General features: G+C 40.0%; 1 protein-coding gene across 1 annotated transcript in view; it reads right to left on the reverse strand.

Moving 5' to 3' along the window:
• Positions 1-27472, reverse strand: part of prkcbb (protein kinase C, beta b) — a gene marked incomplete at its 5' end in the record, with an annotated part of 71605 nt that overhangs the window by 30087 nt on the left and 14046 nt on the right. Inside the window, 5 exons of the mRNA XM_080511524.1 lie at positions 428-562; positions 1199-1355; positions 7171-7299; positions 7551-7662; positions 18074-18156. Coding sequence (XP_080367650.1) covers positions 428-562; positions 1199-1355; positions 7171-7299; positions 7551-7662; positions 18074-18156 — 616 coding nt within the window. The remainder of the gene's footprint in view (positions 1-427; positions 563-1198; positions 1356-7170; positions 7300-7550; positions 7663-18073; positions 18157-27472) is intronic.

A 27472-nucleotide genomic window follows, 5' to 3' on the forward strand; every position in this document is an offset into this window, starting at 1 on the left:
CTTTTGGCACTCACAGACGAAGGGAATGAAACGTACACCTGCACAGATTCTTTCTGGATGTTGCGTTTTTAATAGCATCTTTCTACCTGCACCATTCCACCTCAAATGCTGGCATCTCATTAAAAACCCTGACAGGGCAGCGTCAGCAAAAAGAGAGGAAGACTGAGAGGTATAGAGACCGGGCTACAGAGGGAGGGAGCGTGGCGGAGAGATAAAGACACAGAGATAAAGAGATGGGGTAGAGTTGCTCTGGCACTGAGTATAACCAGAATAAAAGAAGAACTCCAACTAAAGTATTTCTCCTACAGTGCAATAATGAACAAGGTCACCTTCACTCTCCCTCCTCCTCTACTGGTGCCGTTTCTATACCTTGGTATCGCTCCACCCTCCTCCTCTATTCATCGCTCTGTTTCTCCTTTCATCTCACCATCCATCCACTCCTTGTTTCTGGAGCTCTGAGATGCCAAAGGACAGTGATCCCATGAAGTCATTACGGCTGGTCAGGTCCCAGTCCCACACCTCCACCGACAGACGGCGGTCCTTATCATACTCCTTCAGGTGGCTGGGAGAGGAGAAAGGAATATCAACAGTTGGATAATGGTTTAAAATGACACATGCATGTGGATTACTAATACCGTCACTGGCTATTATCTAAGTCGTTGAAAAATTGGTACTCAGAACAATTTATGGGTGCTCAGGATCGTTCCTCTGATAATCAAGGTCATAAATACAAGTAATGAAGAAATTATCTGCAAGGTTTTTTGATCTACTGTGTGTCGTGCAATAATTTACTGACACAATGAGCATGAAGTAGCTTATTAACACTCATCCATATCTCTTATTTTGATTTGTGGGATAAATACATAAGGTGCCTTTCACACTGCACCACGATACATAACAATTTCTAATCCGTCATGCAACTAATTGAGATTGTTATTAGAGTTAAATGAAGTAAATTACCACAAACACTAAATTTCACACAAATAAAGGCAGGAAACCGAAGCTTTTCTCTAAGCTCCAGAGGTTATGCATTCTTGAAGAGTGAACATGATGTGATGGTCCCAAAACATTACAGACTGAAAGATATATATATATAAAGAAAAAAGAGGTAAAAGGAAAGTGAAGAGAAGTAAGGGAAAGAAAGACAGATAGATAAATTAGATAAGAAACCACCAAACTCGCTGTGATAAAGCCTTACAATTTAAAGGTCTCATTCCAGGTGGGGTTGAGGCTGCACTTTATGGTCTTGGTCTTCTGTTTACTCTCGCTGCGAGGATCTGGAATCAGTTTAAGCTTCACATAGGGGTCCGAGAGCCCATTGGGGTCCATCGGAACTAGATTCTTTCCCTCTTTGACTGAAAAGACGAACAGACAAAACACAGAGAAAGACGGTCGGGAAAGAGAAGGAAACAAATAGGAGATTGGATTAAACAATCATTTCTACGTGGCATTTTAACACAATGACATTGAAGAACATAAACAAAGGCAGGGATCCAGTTGTATAAGAAAAACAAAAAAAACAATCATATATTTATGATATTTTCATACTCTGCTTGTTACTTTAAGGATATCTGAGGAAGCTGGACTTCCACTTTTCTCAGAAGTGACAACACAATAGCGCAGAGGAAGTAAATTACTCCTTACACTACCCCACTGTACAGCAGATATGAAAACAGCAATACTATTATTGTAAGTGCACACATAACATGTTGTGGATAATCTGTACTCATGTTATAAACAGGCTGCTGAGTGTTATTTTCAGTGTTGAGCAAAACTCCCCTGAAACCAGCAAATCAAATTAGGCATGACAAACTTGAGGGACACACTCAGACACATAATAACCCTTTCACTGTGGGGGGGGGGGGGTTACAGCCCTGGGGTTGCCAGATCTGCCTGTAATGACCATGTAGACACACGAAGGTTGCCAGTTCCAACACTAATCCTTCCCTTTGTGGCTGCCTGTTATTGGGCTATAATTGTATTCCAGTGGTGTAAAATCCCCCTGCGAATGGATGGTGTGTCAAGTTGTGTGTGTGGGTGTGTGTGTGTGTGTTCACAGTTTCTATTGCTGGTCAAGTTGTGAGGTCACATCCAATTACTCCAAGCGGGGGCTGCTGTGTCTTAAGCAGCTTGCACTCACGACACATAAACGCATGCAGGAACTTTTTCTAACCCGGATAAACGCAGGCTCTGAACTTGTGGAGCTCAATAATCTAATTATCAGAAAGAAACTGATGAAAACAATGATAAGCTCTGTTGCATTTCACAATGTTGCTTAAAAAGATACCGGAATATCATGAAGAAGAAGGAATTTGGTCGATGAAATGTTCTTTATCACAGGATGTGCGCACACGTATGGTTCATGTCAACACCCTGGTGTGTTGTGCGAGGGTCTAAACACTCATGGATATATTCAGAAGTTTTCTTTCTTTAATGAGGAGCTTTAGTCCTAATCAAAGCGGTGCTTCTCATTCCAGTTATTCCCTTCGTCTGCCAACAGTGGTCTCACTCCATTTGGATTTGATTTAATTACAACATATCCTGGTGTGAAGTGGTTTGTGGATGTGTGAAAACCGCACATCTAACAAGTGTCTCATTATGCTTATAAACACCATTAAACTGAAGGTCAACGTAAGGCCCCAAAACCTTTAAGTAGATCAAACACAGGACTCTCATTGTTTTCACACAGTTATACGCTGTTTAAGCAGTTAATGAGAGCACAGCTTGTAAAAACAGAACCACAGTTATCATCACTATTGTTCTGGAAGTCGAAACGTTAAGCAGGTTGACACCAATTTATGTCTCAGCGTCCTAACTTTTCCCAGTAATTTCAATAACTGTAAAACATTTTCCTTTTAACATGTTATATATATTTTACTGTAATGTGTGAGCATTTTTGAAGTAGGGGTGGTACTTCTTTGTATTTTCTTCCTTTTCCAAAGCCCCTGGGACTGGCAGCAGACATTACTTGAGAATGTCTAATAAAGTAATGTCATGGGGTTGTGGCACGCTTCTAACACAACTTTGAGAAGCAAAATACAATTATAAAGAGATAATCAGTGCTACAGCCACTTTTTCCAGCGGTCATAATTCTATGGCTGACTCTTTGGAAAATCGTTGTGAGAAGAATAAAAATTAAGCTTGTGCATTAAAAGTCAAAATGCACTAAATCTACCAATTGAAGTGTGGAAGAAACAAAATGCATCATTGATTCAAATGAGAGCATTGTTCTAATCTCAGGGTGCAATGAAACCCCCAAGATGTCAGAGATGAGGTCTTCAAGCTGTCAGAGCATTCTTCTAAAGCCAAGCTCCAAGAGATTAACCACAGCACAGACCCAGGGTCTGCGTTAAAGCCTCGGTGGAGCAGGTCAATAAATATTACATGATGCCTGTTAAAGTGACCATCAAATGCAAGTTGAGGAGGGCTGTAAAGAGGGTAGCATGCCAAATAGTCTCAAAGGACAGTCGGATTAAAAAGAGGGACGATGTGTGCGTTTTTTGTGTGAGTGAATAGAGCTGCTTGTGCATGCGCAGGTGTGTGTAGTGATGGGGATTGTTTACGACAAGCAATATGTGCTAATTGCAAAGGACATGTTGTAGTGTGTGTGTGTGTGCGCGCGTGCATTTGTGCATGTGCATGAGAGGGGAAGCAAGAGATAAGGCATGCATGTGACTCGACAGGGGGGCAGTAGAGATAAGAGTGCAGTAACAGCAGAATACTATATGTGCAGAGCAGCGTGGGTGTTGGCAGTGCACCTTTTCCCCTGTGAAACAGCCTCATCGGATCCGAGGAGGATTTGGTATGTTCTGTCCAGCTTCTGTTTGCCAGTAGTTAGACTGCAAAATCTTTTCAGAAAATCACATTTTATGGTGGGCAAAAGTGTTAATCAGCTCACACTGCCCTCTTTGGACATGTGACAAAAAAAAAAAAAAAGCATTAAAACTAACTCGTGAAGAAAAACATATAAATAGTCTGAATTGTTGGTTTGCAAACACTTCTTCTCACTTCAGACCATCTTTATGATGTGTGATTTACTGAAACATTACAGTGAAGCCGAAATGCATTTTTTTTTATTTTTTAGAAAGATTATCATGACTAGTTTTGGCTTCTGGTTTTAACCTCAATGTGCCAGATTTAATGATGTGATAAGGCAGATCCTGTTTTAGCAGCAATAGTGATTTCAAAGTTCTTTAATAAGTGTAGTTCAATTAATTTGGAGGTGTGGTGGATCTTCACAGAGGTGTGCTGTTTAACACTGCTGCCTCGCAGCAAGAACGTCCACTTTGAATCTAGTCAGAGGCTTTAATGTGTGGAGTTTGCATATTTTCCCTTCTCTTGTTGGTTCACCCACATCGATCAAAAGTTTTTTAGTTTTCTTTTTTTTTTTTTTAGGATCACAAGTCATCGTTTTTGTGTGTATCATACTATATATGAACGTTTACAAGCTGTTTTGGCCTAATTTGAAACGTACTTTGTGGCTCCAGGTAAATTTGATTTGGTGGAAAGTCACAAAAATGTCTCTTTTGATCGCAAAGGTTGCAGACCTCTGTGCTAGACAGACCCCAAACATAGTATCTGTCATGAGAGTAGAACTCCAAATATATAGGTAGGGGAAACAACTTAAACTCTGCATATTTGTGCAACTTTAGTCGAACAATCTATCAGGCCAAAGTTCAGTCAGGCATTGAAGCTGTTAGGCAGATTGGATGCAGGCGGGAACATTTAAGACATCAATTCAACATCCCACTGCATATTCCCAGCTGGAGTGTCCTTGAGCTAAGATGCTGATCCCCCTCCATTTCCATGGGCGCTGTTCTGCCCATGACCCAGAGCTCTCTACAGAGGTGGGGTGGGGGGGGTGTTGAATTAAAATTGATCAATATACTGACACTTTACATCCACATCAATTACTGCGATTGAATCCACGACTAACAGCCACTGCACAGATGCATTTCTCGACATCGTAGCCATTTCCACCATATCCTGAGCTGTAGAATAATTCCTAGTGGTTCTGCAATTCGTTTTCTGTGGTGACATTTTTTTTTTCTCTCAACATCACTGCAATGAAGCTGTGAAGGATTGGTGGCTCCACACTGACCCCTGTGTACAGAAATGAGTACTACTTCTACAACTGATTGGAACCAATACTTCACTACATGGAAACAAGTTCTTATTATATCTGCCTTAAAACTGAATTATCGATGCAAAATTACACTATTTCACACAGATATAAAAAAAAATCATAAGTTATTAAATGCCTGTGCAATACAGAATAAACTAGTTTATATATTTATCATATATTTCCATAAAATAATAAAAAAAATTTAAAGTTATTTCTGCCATGTATTTCGGCTGTATTGTGTTTTGTAGCAAAAACAGTTTTGACTTATACTGCTGTCCTAGCAGTGTGTGTTTGTGATAAATGTGCCTTCTTTCCCACAGTAACTACCAGCTAATGATCCGTCTGAAAGCGTGGGAACCACGAAGAGAAAATCAAGTGAATGAGAGAGAAAAAAAAACAAGGATAAAACAGAGTGACACACCCACTCACAGATACAAGCACATGCATGTAAACTCCTTGAGAAGTCTATATTTGTAATATCTATATTATACTGAAATGGCAGAGAACACAGATTTTCCCAGTCGGGTGGCCAAAGAAACAAATATGATCGTGGAGTCATTTACAACTTATTGATGAGTTGTGATAAGGATGAAATTGGAGCAGTTTTATTTGGGACGTGCGCCTGCATGTTTCTGTTTGATTGTTTAGACTTGCGACTGCAGCAACAACAGCATTTATGTAATTTTGAAAAAAAAAAACGTTAGTTAAGTGTCTTTGCATTCAAATAATCACAACAGGAATATGTGATTTTTTACAGTTAAAAGTTTAAAGCTGTAATTGACTCAACAAACTCAATGTGAAGCTCTGCTGCCACCAGCAGGTACAACCAGGCACTGCAAGTAAAGCAACACGTTTTTATTGTAATTTGAATTAAACACAAGCAGGTCTGACATACTTTTTCCAAGAAAAAATTAGTTTATAGTGTAAAGACAGAAACATATTCTACTCAAAGGAACCACACAAAGCTTACATAGTGATAAAATCCTCAACTCAATCTGAATGTAGAGGACTATTAAATCTTTGGTTCAGCAGTGAATATACCAGACAACCACTGCTATCCCGAAGGTTTATAGAAAAAAATTCATTGAAGAACTTCTGACACCTTTTAATCCTGGAAAACAGCGACATGTTTGTGGAGTGAAGAAAGAGGAAGAAACCAAAAGTTGACTTATGCTTAACCAGAATACATCTGAAATCAGAGATCTACAATTAAGACTCACCTGGCTTTATGTTCATTTTAACCCCCTTGTTTTCTCAATGTGCACTCCAATGTCAGATCTGACTTTCCTTAACATTACAGCACAACCACACGTTGTTGGCCACAGCCACTAGCGCCACTATCCAAAGCAATGGACAGTTTCTCAGGTATGTTTTTGGTTCTCGAAGGTATATTTAGATTTTCTATCATATCCACAGCTTTACATATATAGCTTCATGCCACAAACATAAATAAACACTGATTCCAGGGAAGTTGAGCCAATAATTCAGATGCATCTTTTGATAAAGAGGCTCACGGCAGTATTTTCAAAGGTGCAACAGGTAATGCAATGTGACTAGTTGATGTACAGAGAGCAATAAAGAGAGCAAAAGAATGTTCGGTCACATAATAAAGTCAGAACTAATTTAATCCGGAGAAGCATTGTTGTGAGGTAATTCAGCAGAGAAATCTCAAACTAGGCATTTCTTTCAAAACCAAGTGATTGATTACTGCAAAGAGTGCCAGCCGACAGACAGGACTGGGAAATTATGACTGGAGGAGGTGCCATGAGTGGAGCAGGAGACGCTGTACCTTTCAGCATATATTCCAGCCAAGAAACATCATATTCAGTGTGTGTATATATCGTGCAAATCAGGATATTAAAGGAAAATCCCGACCCTGAACACAGACTGATTATTGAGTCTGAGCTCATCTTTTCGTCTCATCTTTCACCTCCGCCAGTCCACCAGTAGAGGGAGACAGATAACTGCTGTTAGTCCTCTACAGCTGAGGGCTGCATGTGTCAGGAGAACGTGTTGGCCTTCAAGTTTCTCTGTGATATACTTACTGGTAACAGTGAGAACATTGGTCTTAACCTCAGCAGTGATCTGGAGGCGACCTCTCCTCTCAGTGTGGTCAGTCCCACACAGGCTTGGCACGTTAGCCACACATCGCTTGTGGATGTTCATCATACAGTCTGGAAAATACACAACCAGAGAGAGAGAGAGAGAGACAGAGAGAGCGACACATTTCCAGTGTTATGTAATAGTATATTGAATGAATATAAGGTATTTTCTCTTGCTGATGTGTGCCAACAAGGTTGCCGTATTCAAATGTGTTGAAACAGCAGTAATAGTTATTGAATGCATGATTCAATTACTAAAATATACACGGCCAGAATCAGAGGTGCGAGACACGAGTGCATGGGGTCGAGTTTGAAGCACATACGGTCACATCTCATGCCCTGGTGTATGAGGCCGTAGAGGAGAGAGCCACAGTGGTCACAGAAAGTCGGGCTGGAGTAGGTGTGGATCTTAAACTTATGCTTTGCCCTCGGGTCCTAGAGGGAGAGGGAGAGAGGGAGAGAGAGAGAGAGACAGAGAGAGAGAGAGAATAAAGAAACAAGTAAAGCAAGGTTAAACACACTGCTGCAGTCAATACTAAATCACGTCTAATTTTATTCTTGTGGTGAGAGAGGCTTCAAAACAGCCAAAGTAATTTGTTGGCAAGTTTCTAATTATTGATCATAGTCAATCAACATAAAATATGGATTAAGAAGTCTGGAAAGAAAAGACAGAGTGAATGGTGTGAACCACAAGACACTTTAAATGGAGGTTGTTCCCTTCCATCTCTTCACTGTTCATCTCTCAGCAGCAGCATTTATCTCAATTTCCCTTAAACTCCCCGCATTGCCAAGCTGTGAGCAACACGGCATTTGCAGGATGTTCATGATAGAAGTGACGCCGTAATTCAATCCTCGCAATTTTTTCATTCACATCCATTATAAAAGGACACAAAGTCTGTGATATGACGGGAAAACGCGTGTGTCTGTGGTCACAAAACTGTCAATGCGCAGTTTTCCACCAAGTTTGTTGAACTTGAATTTCAATAGACCTGTGAGGAAGTGAATCGTAAATCTATCGTGCACAATTCTGCATACACTGAATGTTAAAGGGGCAGTTTGGGGACATTTATTGGGCATACACATGCACCCACCTATGGGTGGTGCTTGACTTCCTACTTAGAGGTCAAAAGGTCATAGGTTTGGATTTTCTCCCCTCATTTAAAAATGCACACTATAGTGCCAAATACCTCACAACCAGAAAAGCGGCTGAACGTATTTTTCTTCTTGGTTTTTTTACCCTGTTGATTGTACTGTACTGTGGATGGACAAAAAAAAACAAAACCCCTCTTCCTCTTTTATTAGGTGAACATTCATAACTGAGGCACAACTAGAGCGGAAGTGCGAGCTATTTTTATCTAATGTGTCAAGTTTGCTGCACGCTTGTGTGACACACACACACACACACACACACACACACACACACACACACACACACACACACACACACACACACACACACACACACACACACACACACACACACACACACACACACACACACACACACACACACACACACACACACACACGCACACGCGCAGAGTCTCTGAGGGCCACTGAGAGGCCGCTCACACTCGCATAGCATACACACACACACCAACACATGCAACCTGAACCCACGGGTGGCGATTACTGAGAAGGATCCAAGTTGTGCAATAAAGCGGGCACATTTCCACGTAGGAGTTGAAGTATTTCTGCCAAGGGGATCCATCACAGTTGCCAAACCCACTGATTCACAATCTAGTATGGTTTTCTTAAAGGGGATCCTTCACTGGAAAGTGCTTCCATGACATAAGTGCTAGTTCTCATTAGAGATCACACTGATTATTGACCACAAGCACGGTGGACAATCATCACATGAGTGACATGAGAGATTTCTTACTCTCCCCCACACCTGTCCTGGACGTACTGTTCAAATTAGACTGCCACTGCCTGAATTATACCCAGCTTCCAAAAGGTGTCTTCACACGTGTGTGTGTTTTTATTTTTTTTAATCTCTATTGATTTTGCAGGTACCTGTGATTTTGAGTGTGTGTCCTCACGCCACTGAATTTGCATTCGTTAATGTGAATTTGTGTGTGTTTGTTCCTCCTGCTGGTTCTCATCCCTCTCAAGGACAAGACCACCTCCAGTTTTTTTTTTCTTTTTTTTTGTTCCTTTGAAAAAACAAGGGAACATTGTGCAGCCGAGGCTCCAGTGATGAGCAGCAGCAATACGAGGGCTGATGAGAGTCGGTGCCAGCTTCTTCATTACATTTGCCTTGAAACCTCAAAGATGATTCAGAAACAAAAGCAAAGAGAAATGAGGACAACCCTTTTTGTAACTGGCTCTTTTTCTTGAAGGAAAATCTGTCTTTTTTGTTGTTGTTTGTTTCTTATTTGTGTGTGTATGTGTGTGTTAAATTAAATCTTCTGCTGTTGTCTGTTACAGTTGTACAGGTTTCACCCTGTGGAAGTATTATTGGGAATTCTGCTTTGTGAAGTAACATCAATCTAATGTCACAGCTTATTGGGCAGGAGCATGTTACTTGGTAATTACAAGTATGAAACTAATGTCGAAATTATTGTAGTTTCATTGACATCCCAATGTCAATTGAATTAATCATTAGTTTTGTTGTTTTGTCTCACCACAATATCCTCCCCAAAGTCTGTGTTTCTATTATATCTTAAATATATATATAATATATCATAATGTCACCTTGTCCCTGAGTTGTTGGTCAGTCAACCACAGTATTTAAATACATGGCCACTGAATGGCAAGCGTTAATGGATAGGCGAGTAGTATAAAAAGTAAGAAAACAAGCAAACAGTTTGGCTCGAATCTCTCTAAAAATACTATTTCCTGGGTGAGATTAGTTTCCAAACTGCCACTAAAAAAGCCAAGTTGCTGATGAATGCAAAAATGTCCAGCACATAGCTCCCTACACAATGACAAACTGTACAAATGTGATAAGCATTTTTTTTATTTTTTTTAAGAACTAAAACATGTAAATTAGTGTGATTTAAAGCTGCTGGTAGGTGGATTTCAAATCAAGTGGTGCAAATAAGCACGGCCGTAAATTCTGCCAGCTGCTTTTTCTTGGAGGTTATTTACGTAACTGAAAATGTGTTCAGTGTCTTAAAGTGCTGCAAAGAAGACTTACCTTATGTGCAATTTCGGTGACGAGCTATCATAGGACAACTCTTTCAATGGTTTTAGCCTTTTTTTTGGTCACTTTTTTCGCCCAAGACACGGCTTGTACGGCTTATCCTGCGCTACTGTGCGCTTTCTCAAACCATCAGCACAGTATTGTGAACAGCAGTGACTCGTTATAGCACAAAAACCTGCAGCGTTTTGTGAGATTTCATGTCTTTGTGTATTTGCTCTTTCTCTTCTTATACTTTGCTTTGAATTAACATTCCACTGTCCATAATACTCTCTGCTGGCGGCATCCATCAGAACCCCCTCCCCCCCCACCATCATGTAATCCATGATCCTGTGTGACAAGTAGACCGGATGGCCTCCATTCACTCACTCAATCCACTCTCTCACTGACATGAAAACTATTTTTCTTTATTGATTTTGTCTAGCATCCACTCACTCTCCTGAGGTCGCTGACTTTCTGACTGCAGGGAGTTAAACTTGTAAAACCTATGCTTGAAATCCCACTGATACATTCATTCTCATTACTTAAGGAACTGAATTAGATAATTGTGATTATGGACTTTCATTTATATTGTGCTCTGATGAACTCATTCATTCATACCTAAAAGTGAAGATGGACACTTATTCCTTCAAACATCAAATTTATATTAACATTCTGATAACAGGAATATGTTATCAAATTTTCCAGTGTGTTTTATTTGCAATACCTTATCCTCACAGTCGTGACTTGGATAATATGTGTATAGAAGTGGGACGGAGAAATAAGTGCATGTACTAAAGCAGACAACATTTGTTTTTGTTTTTTTGGGTTGTTTTTTTTTTTTTTTTACTAAATAACACCTCAACTGTTTATACCACAAAAATAAAGTATTCACCAAACAGAAAAAAAAAAAATCTTTGTTACTATGGAAATTAGTAGTCCGAGTTTTGTGTTTTCCTTCAGTGGCTAAATATTAAACCTAAAATAATAACGTTTATATAATTTGGCAGGTTACCAGCCCATCAGAGTAAACACACAGACACTCGCACACACTCACGCAAATAAGCAATTCTGAATTGCCACTTTGCCTCAAATGCACACTCTGATGAGCATTTGAGGTAAAGTGAGAACGCACACACGTGGAGAACATTCAAACTTATATAAAAATTCCTCCAAGCACCAAATCAAACCAGGAACTGTCTCTCTGGAGACAATATGTCATCCACACTGCAGTACATACCGACTGTACAGTAGGAGCAGCATGCCAGTGGATTTCACTACTTTTTATTTTGTATTAAGTAATAGCCAGGAAAGAATCTACATGGTGTAAACTTCTGTTTGTGTGTGTATGTATGTATGTATGTATGTATGTATGTATGTATGTATGTATGCGTGTGTGTGTGTGTGTGTGTGTGTGTGTGTGTGTGTGTGTGTGTGTGTGTGTGTGTGTGTGTGTGTGTGTGTGTGTGTGTGTGTGTGTGTGTGTGTGTGTGTGTGTGTGTGCGTGTGTGCGTGTGTTCGGTGATCTGACTTCGCCTGTGATAAGAGCAGTGACTGATCCATGCTCTACCCTGGTTTTACCCATAGTCAGCTCTAACCCAAGATCTAATCCAGCAATCCATAATCTTATAAATGAAGTGAAGCAGTTTGGAAGATGGTTAAAGAAAATCCAATAATTATAATGATCATAGTACTGTCATCACAGTTTAAATTTCTCATTATCATTTCACCCATATGCCACACTCATCTTCAGAGAATACTAAGTTATCCATAAACATAAGCACATGCTTTGAAACATGGGTGAGGTACCACCAGAAAACCCTCAGACACAAAGAGAACATGCAAACTCCAAACAGAATTATTGTTGTCAGGCAAACACGACAAACCGGCATAACACAATATCATCACTCTACTGGTTCTAACTTGCTGCATTTCCTGAAATTATGAATGAGCCGCACTTTTATTTGGGGGAGGTTAAACATCGAGTCCGTTCTTTCAAGCACTAACTAGAATTGAGTGCTCCTGAGGTGTATTCAGTCAATGTACCATGTGCATCGTTACTGCAGCTGTATCTGAAGACGCAAGGTTCACCCAACCTGTCTCATATTAAAATGATTTTTTTTCACAAAGTATGGTTAGTTGTTTCCTGAGAGCTCAAACAAACCATGGAGACGTTTTTTGTTCTTGCCGCCTACTCTGATTCAATACCAAGCTGCGCTACGTCTTTTCCACAAAAAAGAACAAAGTAAAACATAATAGATGGAGGCTGCAGTCGCTGTTTTCACTGTTCTGATCCATCTGTAAAACAAATCCAGCACCACTGTTTATCTGACTCGTAATTGTTCTTGTGGAGGGGAAAAATGCATTCTCTCTTTCTTTCTTTTTTTTTTGTCGATCGGAAAAGAAATGCAACACGATCGTTATTGTGAAAAGAAGATCTGTATATAGTTGAGGGACAATGGTGGTCACAAAAAAGATGGAGAACAAAAGAGGGGATGGGTAGCTTGAGGTGCTCACTGTGAATATAATTCCTTGCGTGTTTTCCCTCCCTACATCTGTTCCCCACAATCAGTCACTTCGTAAGGCATCCTTCTCTCTCTGAGGTTAGCTCCTGACTCCAGTGCGGTGTTTAACCATCTGGTACACACACACACACACACACACACACACACACACACACACACACACACACACACACACACACACACACACTATTCAAAATATATCTTCATAGCTTTAAATAGGACTCGTATGTTCTCTGTGAAATTACATTTAATAGAGGGTTTTGTATGCACAGCAAAAGGAATTCAGCATAAGGGAAACAGCTTTGGCAAAGTGAGACACGTATCTGTTTCCTTACTATTTTGCCAAATGTATCAGAATCAAAGCTACACAATGAGAACAAACAGCTTTTCCTATGAGGGACCATCAGCTCTGGAACAATCACACACACACACACACACGCACACGCACACGCACACGCACACGCACACGCACACATACATATACATATACCATTTCGCTTTCAGTCTAATCACAAAACCTTGAATTGAACATCTCAATTACAAGCTGCTCCACAGTTCGTTAATAAAAAAAAACAAAGTCGTTTAAAATATCGTGGGTGTGGTTAGATTGTTATCAGACAAAGACTTACAGGAAATACAATTTTAACTTAAGTTCAGAAAAACAGTCAACGAAAAAGAGAACAAGTTCTGGTTTAAAAGTGCACAATGTCATATTTCTCAAAGTGGAGCTCATTGTCAAGCAATGTCAGAACACAGTAAAAAACTGCTTTAGTTGATGTTGAAGCAGTAAAGATAAGCTTTGTGTAACTTCATGGACTGAACTGATCAGATTGACAGCTAATTTTTTGACAATTCCATGGGCCACAGGAAGAAGAAGATGGAGCCAAATTGTGGACAACACAGTTGTAATGTTCTTGAGTCTGTTCCATGATAGTTCAAACAGTTAGGAATAAATCTAGACAAGAACCTTCAGCGTGGAGTCTGCATGTTCTCCCAGAGTTGTCTGTGACGACTCTGGGAGCCCTGAAGGCTGCAGCTCCCGTGACTGTCGTTGGGGAGAAGCGGCGATAGAGGGTGGATGTAGCCCAAGCAGGATATTGCATAAGATCCAACATCAATGAGTGAAAGTCTGTTCAGCTATGTTAGCCTAGTGACAGACAGTCCAATGAGTAACCTGCTCCTCACATGCTGTGACAGACGCTGCAGGGTGGAAGTCATTAACATACCGCTTCACCTCGGTGCAACAAACTGAGCTCAGAGGAAATCAATGCCTGCAAATGAGACATTTAGTTTGTATGCATTGTGTTTTTCAAGAGGCTGATTACACTTTTTCTGTTAATGTTATGTATGCAAGCAAGCTGATATGATATAATTCAAATGTTGTGTATGTGGTGATGATTTGTTTTTTGTGTGTGTTTTTCTTTGATGTGTTGAATGTGAATCGAGGATCTAGCGTTTGAACCATGTGATTTCCTGCTATAAATAAAACCAACTTTACATTTCCGTCAGGAAAATACGTTTCCAAATCCCATGATTGAAATTACATAACCACCAGCAGATAGATGCCTGCATAATCAGGGAAACCAAGGTAACTATCTTTTCCTTTTTCTGCGCTTAATTGTCAGACTACTTCAGAACGGCCACTCTTCGTGTGCATAACTCTCGGTTCCTCAGCGTCTCAAGCCCCCACACACTGCACTACACACAAACACACACACAGACCGAGGTCTATACCATTCCTATACCAGGCTGTGGGCCTCAAATGTAGGTTTCATTAGACAATCTCATCCCTCGACTTTTCCCACAGGGATCCCACTCTATTAACCCAGATCTATAATTGAATTCTTCTTTTAAACATACGTCGCTGACGGACAGCGAGAGCAGGAAGGGGGAATTGGCAGGAACTAAAATAAGCTGAATGCTGCTTACATTGATACAATATACTGATAACATTTTGTTTTCGGTCAAATGTGACAGTGTGTGTGTGTTGCAACATCGTTCTCAGTATTGTCAACTTGAAGGATTCAGAGAAATTCTGTTTAAGGAGTTAGTTTGAATTTTCTTCTAATGTGAGTCAACTGTGGTAAACAAGCTTTAAAAAAAGGACCATCATGCTAAAACAGAACTTTACACCACTCTACAACTGTAGTGATGATCATCAAAAGCCAAAGCTAAATGTTTACTTCAGTAGCATGAAATGAAAAACATAGCCACAAAAATCTGGAGAAATTTTGTTTTGTGCGTCTGTGAAGTTGTTAATATCACAGCTTGTGTGAAAATAGATCAAGTTGGTCACATTGCACTTCCAACTTGAAGCCAGTTCAGTAATTCTGAATTATCACAGCGCCTAAATCATGTATGACTAAATTCTTTCAGGAAAACACACCGTGTTAGCTCACTGTGAGGATCTGTCGAGCCGTTCTGTCTCCTTGTTTTGATTCCCTTTAACTTTAAACTGATTCATTCAGTGAAAAGCTGCACTAATGGAGGGACTATGATGAACAGCTGCACCGACCTCTACAATCATAATCAAGCACTAGACAGTTTTACTAACTTTCCTCAGAACAAATATTCAGGCCACTTTGAGAAACATCATAGGAATTAACCCCACAAAAAATTGCAAGTCGTAGTGTTTGCACATGTTGGAATTATAATTACTAACCAGTTGATCTTTTTTTGTTTTGTTGATTAGCTGATTGTTTGTTGAAATTGGAGTTGATGCACTTTCACTTTATTTCAGTGGCGTTAGAAGACACTGCTGTTAATTGTTTCATATTTGGAGTTCTTTTCTTATGCAAATGAAGATTTTTCATCACAATGGAAAGTTGGCTGGCTGCTTGATGTGAGAATTGCTGATGTGTGAAACTGTTGTGGAAAACGCAGTCCACCGATTTGCTTTACGCAAAATCAAACAATCACAGTCAGAGTCAAATTTGCCTTTTCTTGTGGCTCGAACAATAAATGTTATATATAAATGAATGACCTTAGCATTTGTTGCCATAATCTAGGCTTTTCGCAGATAAAACTAACTACGATCGATTAGAATTGAAAATACATTATTAATCCCAGAGGGAAATTCTTTACACCAGAATGTATAATATGATAGTGCAATATATCATTCACTGTTTTACCTTGAAAAAGCTACACGTGTGTGTATGGGTGTGTGTATGTAACAATCATTAAAAACCTTCACCATGTTCACTAAACTCTGAACAAATAATGACATTTCTTTTTGCTTTTGAAATTTGGAGAGCTACACGACATTCCCACTGAGCAGGAACCGGGGTCATAAAGCCATGAACTCATTAAGGAGATGACATGGTGGGGGTAGTGAGGCCCCGTAATTAAGAGCAGAGGCCCCCTGGGTAGAGTGGCATTTAAATAGAGGATGTACAGAACAGAGTCAGGTATGGTGGAGAGGGAGACAATGAAAGAGAGATTTATAGAAAAGATAGCTCTGTGCATGTAAGACAAATATAGAACTATAGAGAACAGAGGGACACAGGCAATTATAGATATGTGGGGTGACATTTCAATTCACTAAAAGAAGAGAAAGGTTTTCAGAGGGTTGCAAAAGGTCAACGAAACAAGAGGAAAGAGAGGGCAAGAAGAAGTAGGTGATTTATATTTTTTTTTACTATTTAATTAAAAATCACTGAGATGCATGTATATGTGTAATAAATCTTAACTTAACATTCACAGCAGTCAGCTGCTGGAGCTCACGAAGAGCAGAAATGTCACGTTTAAGGCAAGTTTTGGAGATGCAGAGGCCCTAAAAACAGCATGTATCTACATGCAGAAGTAGAATCTGGGGGCATGAAGCCTGTTAACCCGTAAAAATCCATACATTAGCCGCATCTTGTTATGAGCCACATGGTTCAAAATGTTGGAAAAAAGTCGCAGCTTATTGTACGGAAAATATGGTAGACTTACAAGGAGATACGCGTATGCTACAGTATACCTATGGCTAATGAACAAAGAGCTTATTAGAAATATTGCAAATGATAACACCTATGAGTCTAAAGACAGATCCGGCAACGATCAGGCAATGATCTGTCACTGACAGAAAAGAACGGAAGGAAAAAAGCAGCAGAAGCCTGGTGAAAAACAAAAAGGTGGTTGTTATGTTAGCCATATAATTAGTTGAAATACTGCAGAGACTTATCACTTATACAGAGCACACCACAGGAAGCCAAACAGCCAATACCAGCATTTCCTCTGGGGGAGGCTCACTTAGTGTGCCTGTCACACTGAAAGGGCACTCCAGAGGGAGGTAAAGACATGCCTAAGGAACTTAAAGGGATATTTTTGAGAAGAGGAAAATGGCATCCTGAGAGTACTCTTAAAAGAAAATATAGGCAAATAATTTTCGTCATTAGAAAGCACAGACAAGAGAATAATTTGCATATTAAGAATAGAAATCAGAGAAGGGACACAACTTGACTGGGTGCCACTTAGCAGCACGTTGCGCTGTTAAACCTGACAAAAAGGTGAAGAGAACATTTATGGGTAATTAATGATATGAAGTGAGCAGAACGTTTACCCTCAGACGGCGCTACGTGTGAAGAAGTGCAATCAAAATGTGCCATACGAGATTAAAGCTGAACAAGAGCTTGTGTAAAACCCAAGATAGAACATGCAAACGCTCGACAGGAAGTCGTGCCTGCTAAGATGTCACTTTGCTTTCAAAATACGAGAGTCCTACTTAAAAAGGCCTGAACATCAGTGGATTTTAGTGAGTAGCGCTCTCATCTCACATTGGGAATATGTACAGGTCCAACTTTCTGTGCAGTTTGCATGTTTTCCGTGTGTGTGTGTGTGTGTGTGTGTGTGTGTCCCTAAATTGGTGACTGATGTGAAAATTGATGACAGGCTGATACTTCAAGTGTCCCTGGCCACAGTATCACACGTCCTATAGTGAGTCTAAAAGATGTAAATATTAAAGAAGATCCGGTTACGTGAGAGTGTCATGTTACAGTAAAGCTGTCAAGACAGGAAGAGGAAAGTGAGAAGAAAAAAAGATGGGAAGCTGCTCAACCGTAGCCCCGGTGTTGACAGGTGACGAGCGCTCATGAACTGAAAACATCTGAGCAATCGCCGTCTCTCACTTTCCTCGTGTCCTACTCCACTCATGCTCTTTGTCATCCTCACACATGAGAATACTGTATTAGAGTGAGTAGATTTTATTTGTACTTACATCTGAGGCAGGTCCTTTATCAGCACCTGGACAGGAGAATGTGACGAACTCATGGCAGCGTTTGTGGACCACAAAACAACACACTGAAAAGAAAAAAAGATCAAAGAAGGAAAATTATTTCAACATTAATGCCGTATTGAAAAAAAACTATTTTAATAGAGAACTTTGACCACCAAATACGGTACAGTTATTGTGTGTCAGGCAAATGCAAATTACTTAGACCAATGATTTAAAATAAGTTGTAAGAAGGAAACATAATAATAAAGGAAAGGTAACAATGCTATTAAAAAAAAAAAAAAAACATTACTGAATGAGCATTTTATCAGTTCATTTGTTAAATTCAGTAACAGAACTGGGTGAAAACTTATTTTAGAGAGGTAGAGAAAATTCTGTCATAAACTTGTGGAATTGCTCCTCAAGGCATGTTCAAAATCTTCCGTTTTAATAACAGATAGGATTTTGTACTAAACCACTGCATGAGCTCAGGAACATTTCCAGAAATCACCATCTGTGAACAGAGTTCATCATGCAAATTGAAACTGGATCATGTAAATAAGACCACAACACTGCTTCAATGGGGTAAAGCACTAGTTCTTGTCATTATTTAGAATGGCGAGAATGGCAACGAATCACTCAGACCACTGAAATGGTCAGCCTCATCCAGTTTGAACCAGAGGAACATGATGGGCACCAGCACCAACACCAACTATGAACTTGATGATACAGATAATACGCAGGAGCCTGAGCCTAGATGTGAACAGACAAGACCAGTCCAAGGATATAAAATACAACCACATGTCATGATATATATTGTATATAACTGATAAAAACCTGTCAAGGTTTGATCAGCGAGCCAAGACGATGACGGACCTGACAGTCATAAAGAATAGAAATGAAGAAACCACCTGGAGAATGACAAGGAGTCCAACGTTTAAGAAACTCACAAAAAAGACTATAAACCATGAAGATACAAACAAGACAAAATATAAAAACAAAGGTGACAATTATCTATGGTAATAGCGCACTGTATGTCAGCTAATTAAAGACCTTTCTTAAAGGTGACGAAATCCACTTTCGATTTCACATAAATGTCGTAATTTAAGCTCAGGCGGAATTACAGACGGCCTTCACCAGAAGGCTTGGTGTGAGCGCTGTTATTTTGCTGTCTCCGTTCGAAGCAGAACTCATTTAACCCCTGAAAATCTTCAGCAACAGTAAATGCACAGAGGATTGTGTGCCTCTGTCTTAACACCCACTCTCTTTTATTGTCACTCTCGCACCGTTGACTCATTATCAGTCACTCTGTATAACACCACCTTCTAAATGTAATGTAAAATGTAACCTCATATTCAAGCTAAATAAATGTATTAAGTCCTCTTAATGACAAAATGTTTTCTGTTTATGAAGTTTGTTGTGTCAACAGATCTAAAAAAAAAAAAAAAAAAAAAAAATCTTGAAGTGCAATACAAAACCGTTTGCATTTTTTTGTAAAGGTTTAACAAGTAGACACATCGACATTGAGTAAAGATTAAAGGCATTGTATGCATTCAGGGGCCTAAATGAGATGAAAAGCAGAACATGGCTTCACTTTTCAGGTCGGAAACAATCAGCGGTGCAGAAACATGTGGAAGCTTTGATGCACAGCGAGCCTGTCATCTCCACCCTGATCAATGTCAGCTCCGCTGACAGGCAAGACCAGCAGGAGAAGTTAAAAATATCCCACAATCACAGACATACACAGTCTTTAAGAGTGTGCCAGAGCCTATTTACATAGTGTCTATGTTGACTGAGGAATACAACGATTTCCAAAATGCAAACAGGTACTTTGAGCAGCAGTCAAAATAAGTCGACGAACAAATACTCCAGTAATAATTCTTCACGTAACGTTTGCCATTTTGGGAAACAAAAACTAACACAGATTGTCTGTGGCCACTTTGTGAATATTTGCTGCATTTGCACGTTCGTTATTTGATTCAAACCCAACAATGTTATTACTTATCTAATATTCATAATGGAGCCATCACGTAACCATAGGCGGAAAAGGCGAGGCTTAGGTTCATCAATGAAATTCAACACAATGTAACAGGGCTCACAGATTACCAACAAGTGAATACAATTATTAAAATTATCAAAGAAAACCTTTTTTTTTTTGTCTTTCTCATTTACACTTTAGGGGTCAGTTTCTAAACATAGTTATTCAAACTGAACGAATGGAAAATGAGCCCTGGTTATAATTACCACAAAGACACTTTTTGCGACTCACACATAAATCATGTGCACCTCAATGGTACTTCGTTCCCACACAATCTCCTCGCTTTGGTTACGCCACCCACTCACTGCAATGATACACTGAACCCCCACCACACACACACACACACACACACACACACGCACACACGCACACACCACCCACTCATTCCAATGGTATCACAGATTGAAAACACAGGGAAGGAGTACTGATAGAAACGGTGTGAGCTGTGTGCACATATTGCTTCAAGGCAACTGTTCTTTTGGAGAAACTGTGAGAGTGCCACATTTCCAACCAAAACACACACACACACAGGTGCACACACATAAACACATTCTATAAGCTTATAAACATTCTAACACTGAGACAATTGGGCCAAATTGAATAATGCCTCTCTCCAAAAATAGCATCGGAGCTGAACTGTGCCATAATTTGCTGCTTCGATTAACCCGTCGACACATGCATTTAGCCGACACTATGCATCTGTGGGCAGGTGACAAACACAGCGAGAAATAGGATGAAATATGCACATGCCCCCACACAGGTGTATGTGTGGATTAATAGCATCCACCTCTGAAAGCATCTGAGTATTTAAAGGACAGTTCATGGTTGGGAGGTGAGCGACAGATGGCATGCGTTTCCAGGTCCAGATCTTACACCTGGTGCAAAGCAGCGCCAAACCTTGCTCGAGTGTCTCCCCTAGTTTCACACTGAAGCAGCAGTCACTTTCCCATTCGGCAACGACACTGTCCTAATAGATATCTGTGAAGGTACGTGCACATATGAGCTTGTTGATGCAGTCAGACACATTTTTAGTTCATTGGTATCTTCAGGAAATATGAGCGAAATGTGCTATAAACTAAAATAAAATGCAAAAAAAAAAAAAAAAACAGGTTCGAAGACCCTGCTGTTGTGTTCTTTTGTTATTTTTAGGGCACATAATACAATCCACCACAGGCAGGTGGCTCACATAGCATGTAATCTCTGCTTATTGCACACAAGGCTTTTGCCAAAACCTTATCAGGAGATATATTTGTGCTCGTTGCTCTCAGTTGTTAGGAGCCGCATTTGCACTGAGTATTAAATACGTGCAGTAGACTCTTAATGTGCGTCCCCATCGTGTTAGTAATAGCTCACTGTTAACTAATGAATCATCCCAAACAGCAAGGCAAGATGGGTCAGAATTCAGGAGGAAATGGTGTCACACAGAAATGGTGTCTTTATTAGAAAAATGGTTGTCCTCCAGCAATAAGGCAATGGCAATCTGTCTGCTTTACTTTGCATTACGCCTGAAAGACAGTTATGATTCATTCTGAGATTAAGTTCAACCCATTTGAAGTAGTTTCGGTACAAATAATAATCCACTGCTAAAATACCAGAAGCAGATTTGGAGAAGCCCCAAAGAAGTCCCACCCTGGACTTTAGTGTGTTGATTTTATTTATAACATATTGGTGGCTTCTGTGTTTGCAGTTGTATGAATTTAAAAAGAGAAACTGCGAGAGGCCAAACCGGTTTTTCAAGAAAAAAACGTTGCTGAAGCCTGAAAACTGTGTCATGCGTTTTAAACGTGCATGCATTCAGTCGGCAGCTGTGACGCGGTTCTAGTTCAAATTAAGGATTGATTCGGACTTGTTGTAGGTTGGAGTTCAAACTAAAACTCGTTTATCTTGAGTAAAACTAGCAGAGCATCAAAATGAAACATTCTCCTACTAGCCAGAGTCCAACATTCACACCAGCTAATCCAGTAGCACACATTCCCTGTCGTTATCCTCCCGCCCTGCTCTGACCTCTTCGTGCCCTCTGTGTACTGATTGCAGCCTGACACTTGTGTACCTGGCGCCCTGCCCATGCGTCTTCATTATTTAGTGTATACATCAAATATCCATGGAAAACACACAAGCACAGGTACACAAACACAAACAAGATGTACATACTACACACAGTTTTCTCCTCCTTCGGCCCGTCTCTTGCCCTTTTCGCGTCGCCATCGCTCATCGGTTTGTTACATCACTACAGCTTATGTTACAGCTCTCCAGGGCACGTGTAGAGTTTGGCTGGGCATAAAGTTACTGACTGCAGTTAGTGCATAGTGAGCTCACCAACATCACATAAGTTTTTAACGCTGCACCTTGAAATAAAGTGATTTCACAGTGCTGTGTGCTTCGTGTTGTATGTCAACCTTTTTTTTTACAGTGATTTTATTTTGTTTTTGTGTGAAATGTGCTACTGTCATACAAGTGTCAACATGCTCCTACGTTGTCCCAAAAGCCATGATTTTCTTAGGCCTTTTCCCCTCAGGACAGGGCATGCCACTGCACGCACAGACACTTCATTTAGTCACAATCCTGTTGTTTCTTGCATCACATCTGGACGACGCATTTCCTCTTTTTTGATTTCTAATTTTCTCCTGCTTTCGATAGAAAAAGAATGCAAAGTTCCCTTTTGGACCCTCTCGCACACGATGACACACACTGTGACTGCCACCGCGCTTTGAAGTGTCCCATGTTGCTCCAATTCCGCCCCAACAGTCACATGACATCGTTATGTAACAATTTGTTGTAAATCAATTAGATCTTCCCACCAGCCTCTCCGCAAATCAATAGGAGGGCTTCAATGCAAGAGCATGCACACCCCTTTACATTACAATAGCATACACAGAGAGTTAGGTTAAGTTAACTTTCATTAAAATATTGGTTACACAAAATCTGAAGCTGTTGCCGAGTCATCAAATAATCAGTGATAAGGCGAAAAAAAAAAAACTTAAGTTGGGACCTAATACATACTTTACTATTTTTGTCAGTACTTCCCTTTTCCTTCTCTCTTTCATTTCCTCTGATTCTTTTACTTCCAGTCAGCTATTCAATGGCTTTGTTTAGCTTCCCTGTTTTGCTCCTCTCCTCTCCTCTCCTCTCCTCTCCTCTCCTCTCCTCTCCTCTCCTCTCCTCTCCTCTCCTCTCCTCTCCTCTCCTCTCCTCTCCTCTCCTCTCCTCTGAAATGTTGGCAGGACGCTGGATGTGATAAACAGCCTTTTCCTCTAATGAGCAGCCAATGTGTGTGTGCTTTTGCAAGTCTTTGTGAGTGCATATGAGAATCAGTGATGCACAGAAATGTCCCAGATTTAGACGCTGCCACAAATAATGACCATGCAGGTTCAAAGCTCCAACTATACAAAGCTCTACCTTTACTTACTCTTTATTAATCTAGAGATCAGTTTTTCATGTGCTCACAATGTTTTATTGTTTAATGTCGGCTGTAAGTGACACATGTTTGGTCAGCAATTTCAAGAGAAAAAAAAACTTGTTTGTTTATTCTTGTTTCATTCCCAGAAGTTGTGCTGTTTTGCCATCGCATCGGATTTGTGTCTGTTCAAACTGAGGTGACATCGCAAGAACATCCAAGTGAGGTGTGATAAGTTCTCATGCTCCCCCTGTCTATATGTGAGTTTTCTATGTACGCTGGTTGCCTTACACAGTCCAAAGACATACATATTTGGTGAATTGGTGTCTCTAAATTTCCTAGAGGTGTGAAAGTGAGTGTGTGTTTTTGCCCTATGATGGACATGTCCAGAGTGTACACAACCTCCATACATATGTGAGCTGGGATCGGCACCAGCACCCCATGACCAAGTTGAATAAAATGGTTGAGATGAAAAAAGGATAGATGTATTTTTGAATATCTTTGGTTTTCTTATAGGAACACAAACCTCTCACTGTAAGCATTTCGTAATCTACTGGTGAAGGTCTTTGCTTCTACTGGTTTGGCTCCTAAATGCTCATACCACAATTCAACATTTGGTATTGTGGGTGATTGTGTGGAATATTGTGATTACCTTGCTAATCATGAGCCATGACAATCTGATTTCCACGCTGACCATTACACTGACTGCCTGTCTTTGCTGTTTTTAACTCCAAAACACCTGCATCACATCTTTTCCCTGAACACAGCCTGCAGACCTGGCACAGTGTGTAAACAGCCTGGAGAGCTAGACGACTGTTGCCGTTTCCTGCTCTTCCTACTGTCTCAGAGAAGAGGAGACATCCTGATGAGCTGGGTGAAAGACTCAAAGAAGAGGCCGGTGCAACAGGAGGAAGACAAAAAGAGGAGCGACATGATAAGGAGGCGAAAGCGAGAAAAGTCGATAATCTGAACAAAACACACCATTCACCTTGGGCACCTCCCCTCGTGTCTGTGTGTGTAAGGCCTTATATAAGGGGGGAGATCAGCCCACGCCAATGTATAAATACCCACGATGCCGCTGGTGGAGCAGGGAGAAGGGTCAGAGTGAGTCAGCACACCCATAACACTCCTCCTCTTTCTCTCGGTCCTTTCCATCAATCCATCCTTTCTTCCTCTTCTCCTTTCTCCTCCTCCATCTTTCTACCTTTATCAGTTTTCACGCTGCTGCATAAAAACACAGAGATTTCACTTGGCAAGAAATCTGTGACCTTCAGCTGGTGGTGACCGTAAGACAAACAATGGTGTAAACAAAACACAGCAATCAATTATATTTTCAAAGAAGCCCCCTTTTTCAAGTCAAGGTTCAAGCATGTCAAAGTTAATGGGGACAAAACGCACATGAGACTATAGAGATTCAAAGCGTTCTTCTCAAACTGTTATTTTAGATCATCACTCATCAGCACAAAGCAAATCCATTTGAATTCACTTTTCTCAGGACACTGCCCCGAGACACTGTTGTCTCAGGACACTGTGCGTGTTGCATACTAATAACTGACACGGACAACTCATCAAGTTTATTAAATTTCAGCTCCTGGATGACGTCTGTCCTAAACTCACTGTAGAACAAATACTACAAGTAACAAAGTATTTGTTTTTGCCTATTGGTAATTCATTGTAAATTCTTTAAGTATCTGTACTTTACTTGGGTTTTCATTTTTGAGTATATTTTTACTTTTGCCTTCTACATTTGAATATCCATACATTCCTCCTCTTTGCATTGTTAAAACTGGCTCATTGTCTTAACCTCTGAGGATAAATCAGAGTTACAGCGAAAGCAGCAAAACAGCAAAACATTATCAGCATAAAGCTACAAAAGTGGACACATTTAAAGAGTGATCATATACATCAATACTAGCCGAATGTCTGTGTATGTCCTTCCAAAACAAAGGATACATGTAAAGTCAATTACTTCGGACTACAAAAAAATTGAAATACAATAACAAAGGTGGTATTGTGTGTGTGTTCCCATGTCTACATGCCACCAATAACCCTCACTGCCACACAACCCCCCCCCCCCCCCAAAAAAAAAAAAAAAAAAAAACTTATCACACCTGGTGATAATGCAGATTCATATCTCTCAACTCAGCAGTGTTTTCTCAGTTTGTCACCACACTGCACCAACCACTCACACCGTTCGATTCAAATCTCAAGCAAATGAGTTACAAATAATTCTAAGCCTAACACTGTAGAATCATTATTACAGTGGAGATTGCATGTATGGAGGAGTTTTTCACATGTGGATTGTTGGAAAAATTAGTTGTACTTCATATGTCCAGGTGCTCTGATGAATCCTTGACAGAATTGAAACAAATATCCTAAAAAGAAGACGACGGCGAGCAATTTCTCGATCACCAAAAACTAGTCAATCTAGTCACTGGTGAACACCGAATCATTTTCAAAATCAATAATCAATCAATCTCTCCATTAACTGAATTGAGTGATAACAAAAGGTCCAGATCAGACTTTTTTTCAGGAATGATCCTCCCTGCTCTGAGAGAAGACGCCGCTGGGTCACTGGGGTTTATTGATGAGGAAGAAGCACAGAAGCAGCCACGTCGATGCTTAAGTGTACAGAGATATACTTTCTGCTCGGATCCTGCCGCGAAAGCATGAAAAGGGTGCTTGACAGTGTCTCATGGCCCATAGCACACCATGAAAGCAACCCAAAGGTTAAAAATAAATAAATAAATAAATGTTCTAAATGGTTGAGTTGGCCACCTCGCCTTTACCCAAGCAAGCAGGCTTTCACTTACTGATGACAAAACTAAGGGCAGAAAGATCCACGAACAAGCAGAAAATACAGGCGGGGGCAGTAAAGCTTATAAAAGGAGAAGACTCAGCATTCGGACGTGTCTGTAAGCTCATAATTACAGATGTTAGGCAATCTTTAACAGTTAAATATGAAAAAAAATATAAATCTACAATGTGGTTGTTTAGTTTGTCCAAACAGATTTGACCCATTAAAATGAGAACTTATTTTTCTTTTTTTAAATGGCACCACATTTCAATCTTTTTTCTTTGCAGCCACAGTAGACAATCTGGAGAATCATTCTTCAATGTCAGCAGATACAGAAAGAAAGAAATATATCTGGAAAGACTCAGAATCACTATATAAATATGTAGCATGCCAAGCACTATGACACTATGCAGAATTATAATAACAAATAGGTCAGTTTGAAAAATATTTTTTCATATGTGAAAATGTCATTTTCATGTGTGAATATATGTTTTATGTGATTGTGATTTCAAATGTATGATCAACCAGTAATAAAATAGATTTTATAGCATTTCATTCTTCATATAATTTACCAAAATGTTATACCTTTAAATAGTTTGACTTGCATTTATATATAAAAAAAAGAGAACAAAAACAAAAAAAAACTGACAGACCAAACAGTTTAACTCATTTTTTTTTTCAGGAGACACTAAATTCTGGCTGGCTTAATGCCCCGCTCAATTTCATGTTCAGCTCCGTGCCAGCACTGTTCTGGCACACAGTGATTTTACGTGGTCCATCAGACACCTCCAACCTCTAACTCTTCCGCTCCATGGCTTCTTTTTTTTTTTGTTCACTCATTCAGTTTCATTCACTTCATCTCCTTTTCTCTTTTCTTATTATTTCTTTCTCTTTATAATCTCAATGCATTATCAATTGTTCTTACTCTTGTTGAACTATTCTCACTTGAAAATTCCTCTTTGTGCTCTACCACCATGTTGGCCTCAGTGATTCAGAGACAACAGCTTTTGTTATGTAAACATGGACCCAGGAAGTGACTTCAATCTAAAGCTGGGAAGCCGGAGGTTTTGAGTCCGCCTTCAAGATAGGAGGATGACTGTGATCACTGTGATTTGCCCAGAGAGGACAGGGAGTGGGTCACAGGAAGTACCCAGGCGGAGGACCTATAAGACTCTT

Source organism: Blennius ocellaris (genome assembly GCF_963422515.1).
Source record: "Blennius ocellaris genome assembly, chromosome: 16".
Lineage (NCBI taxonomy): Eukaryota > Metazoa > Chordata > Actinopteri > Blenniiformes > Blenniidae > Blennius > Blennius ocellaris.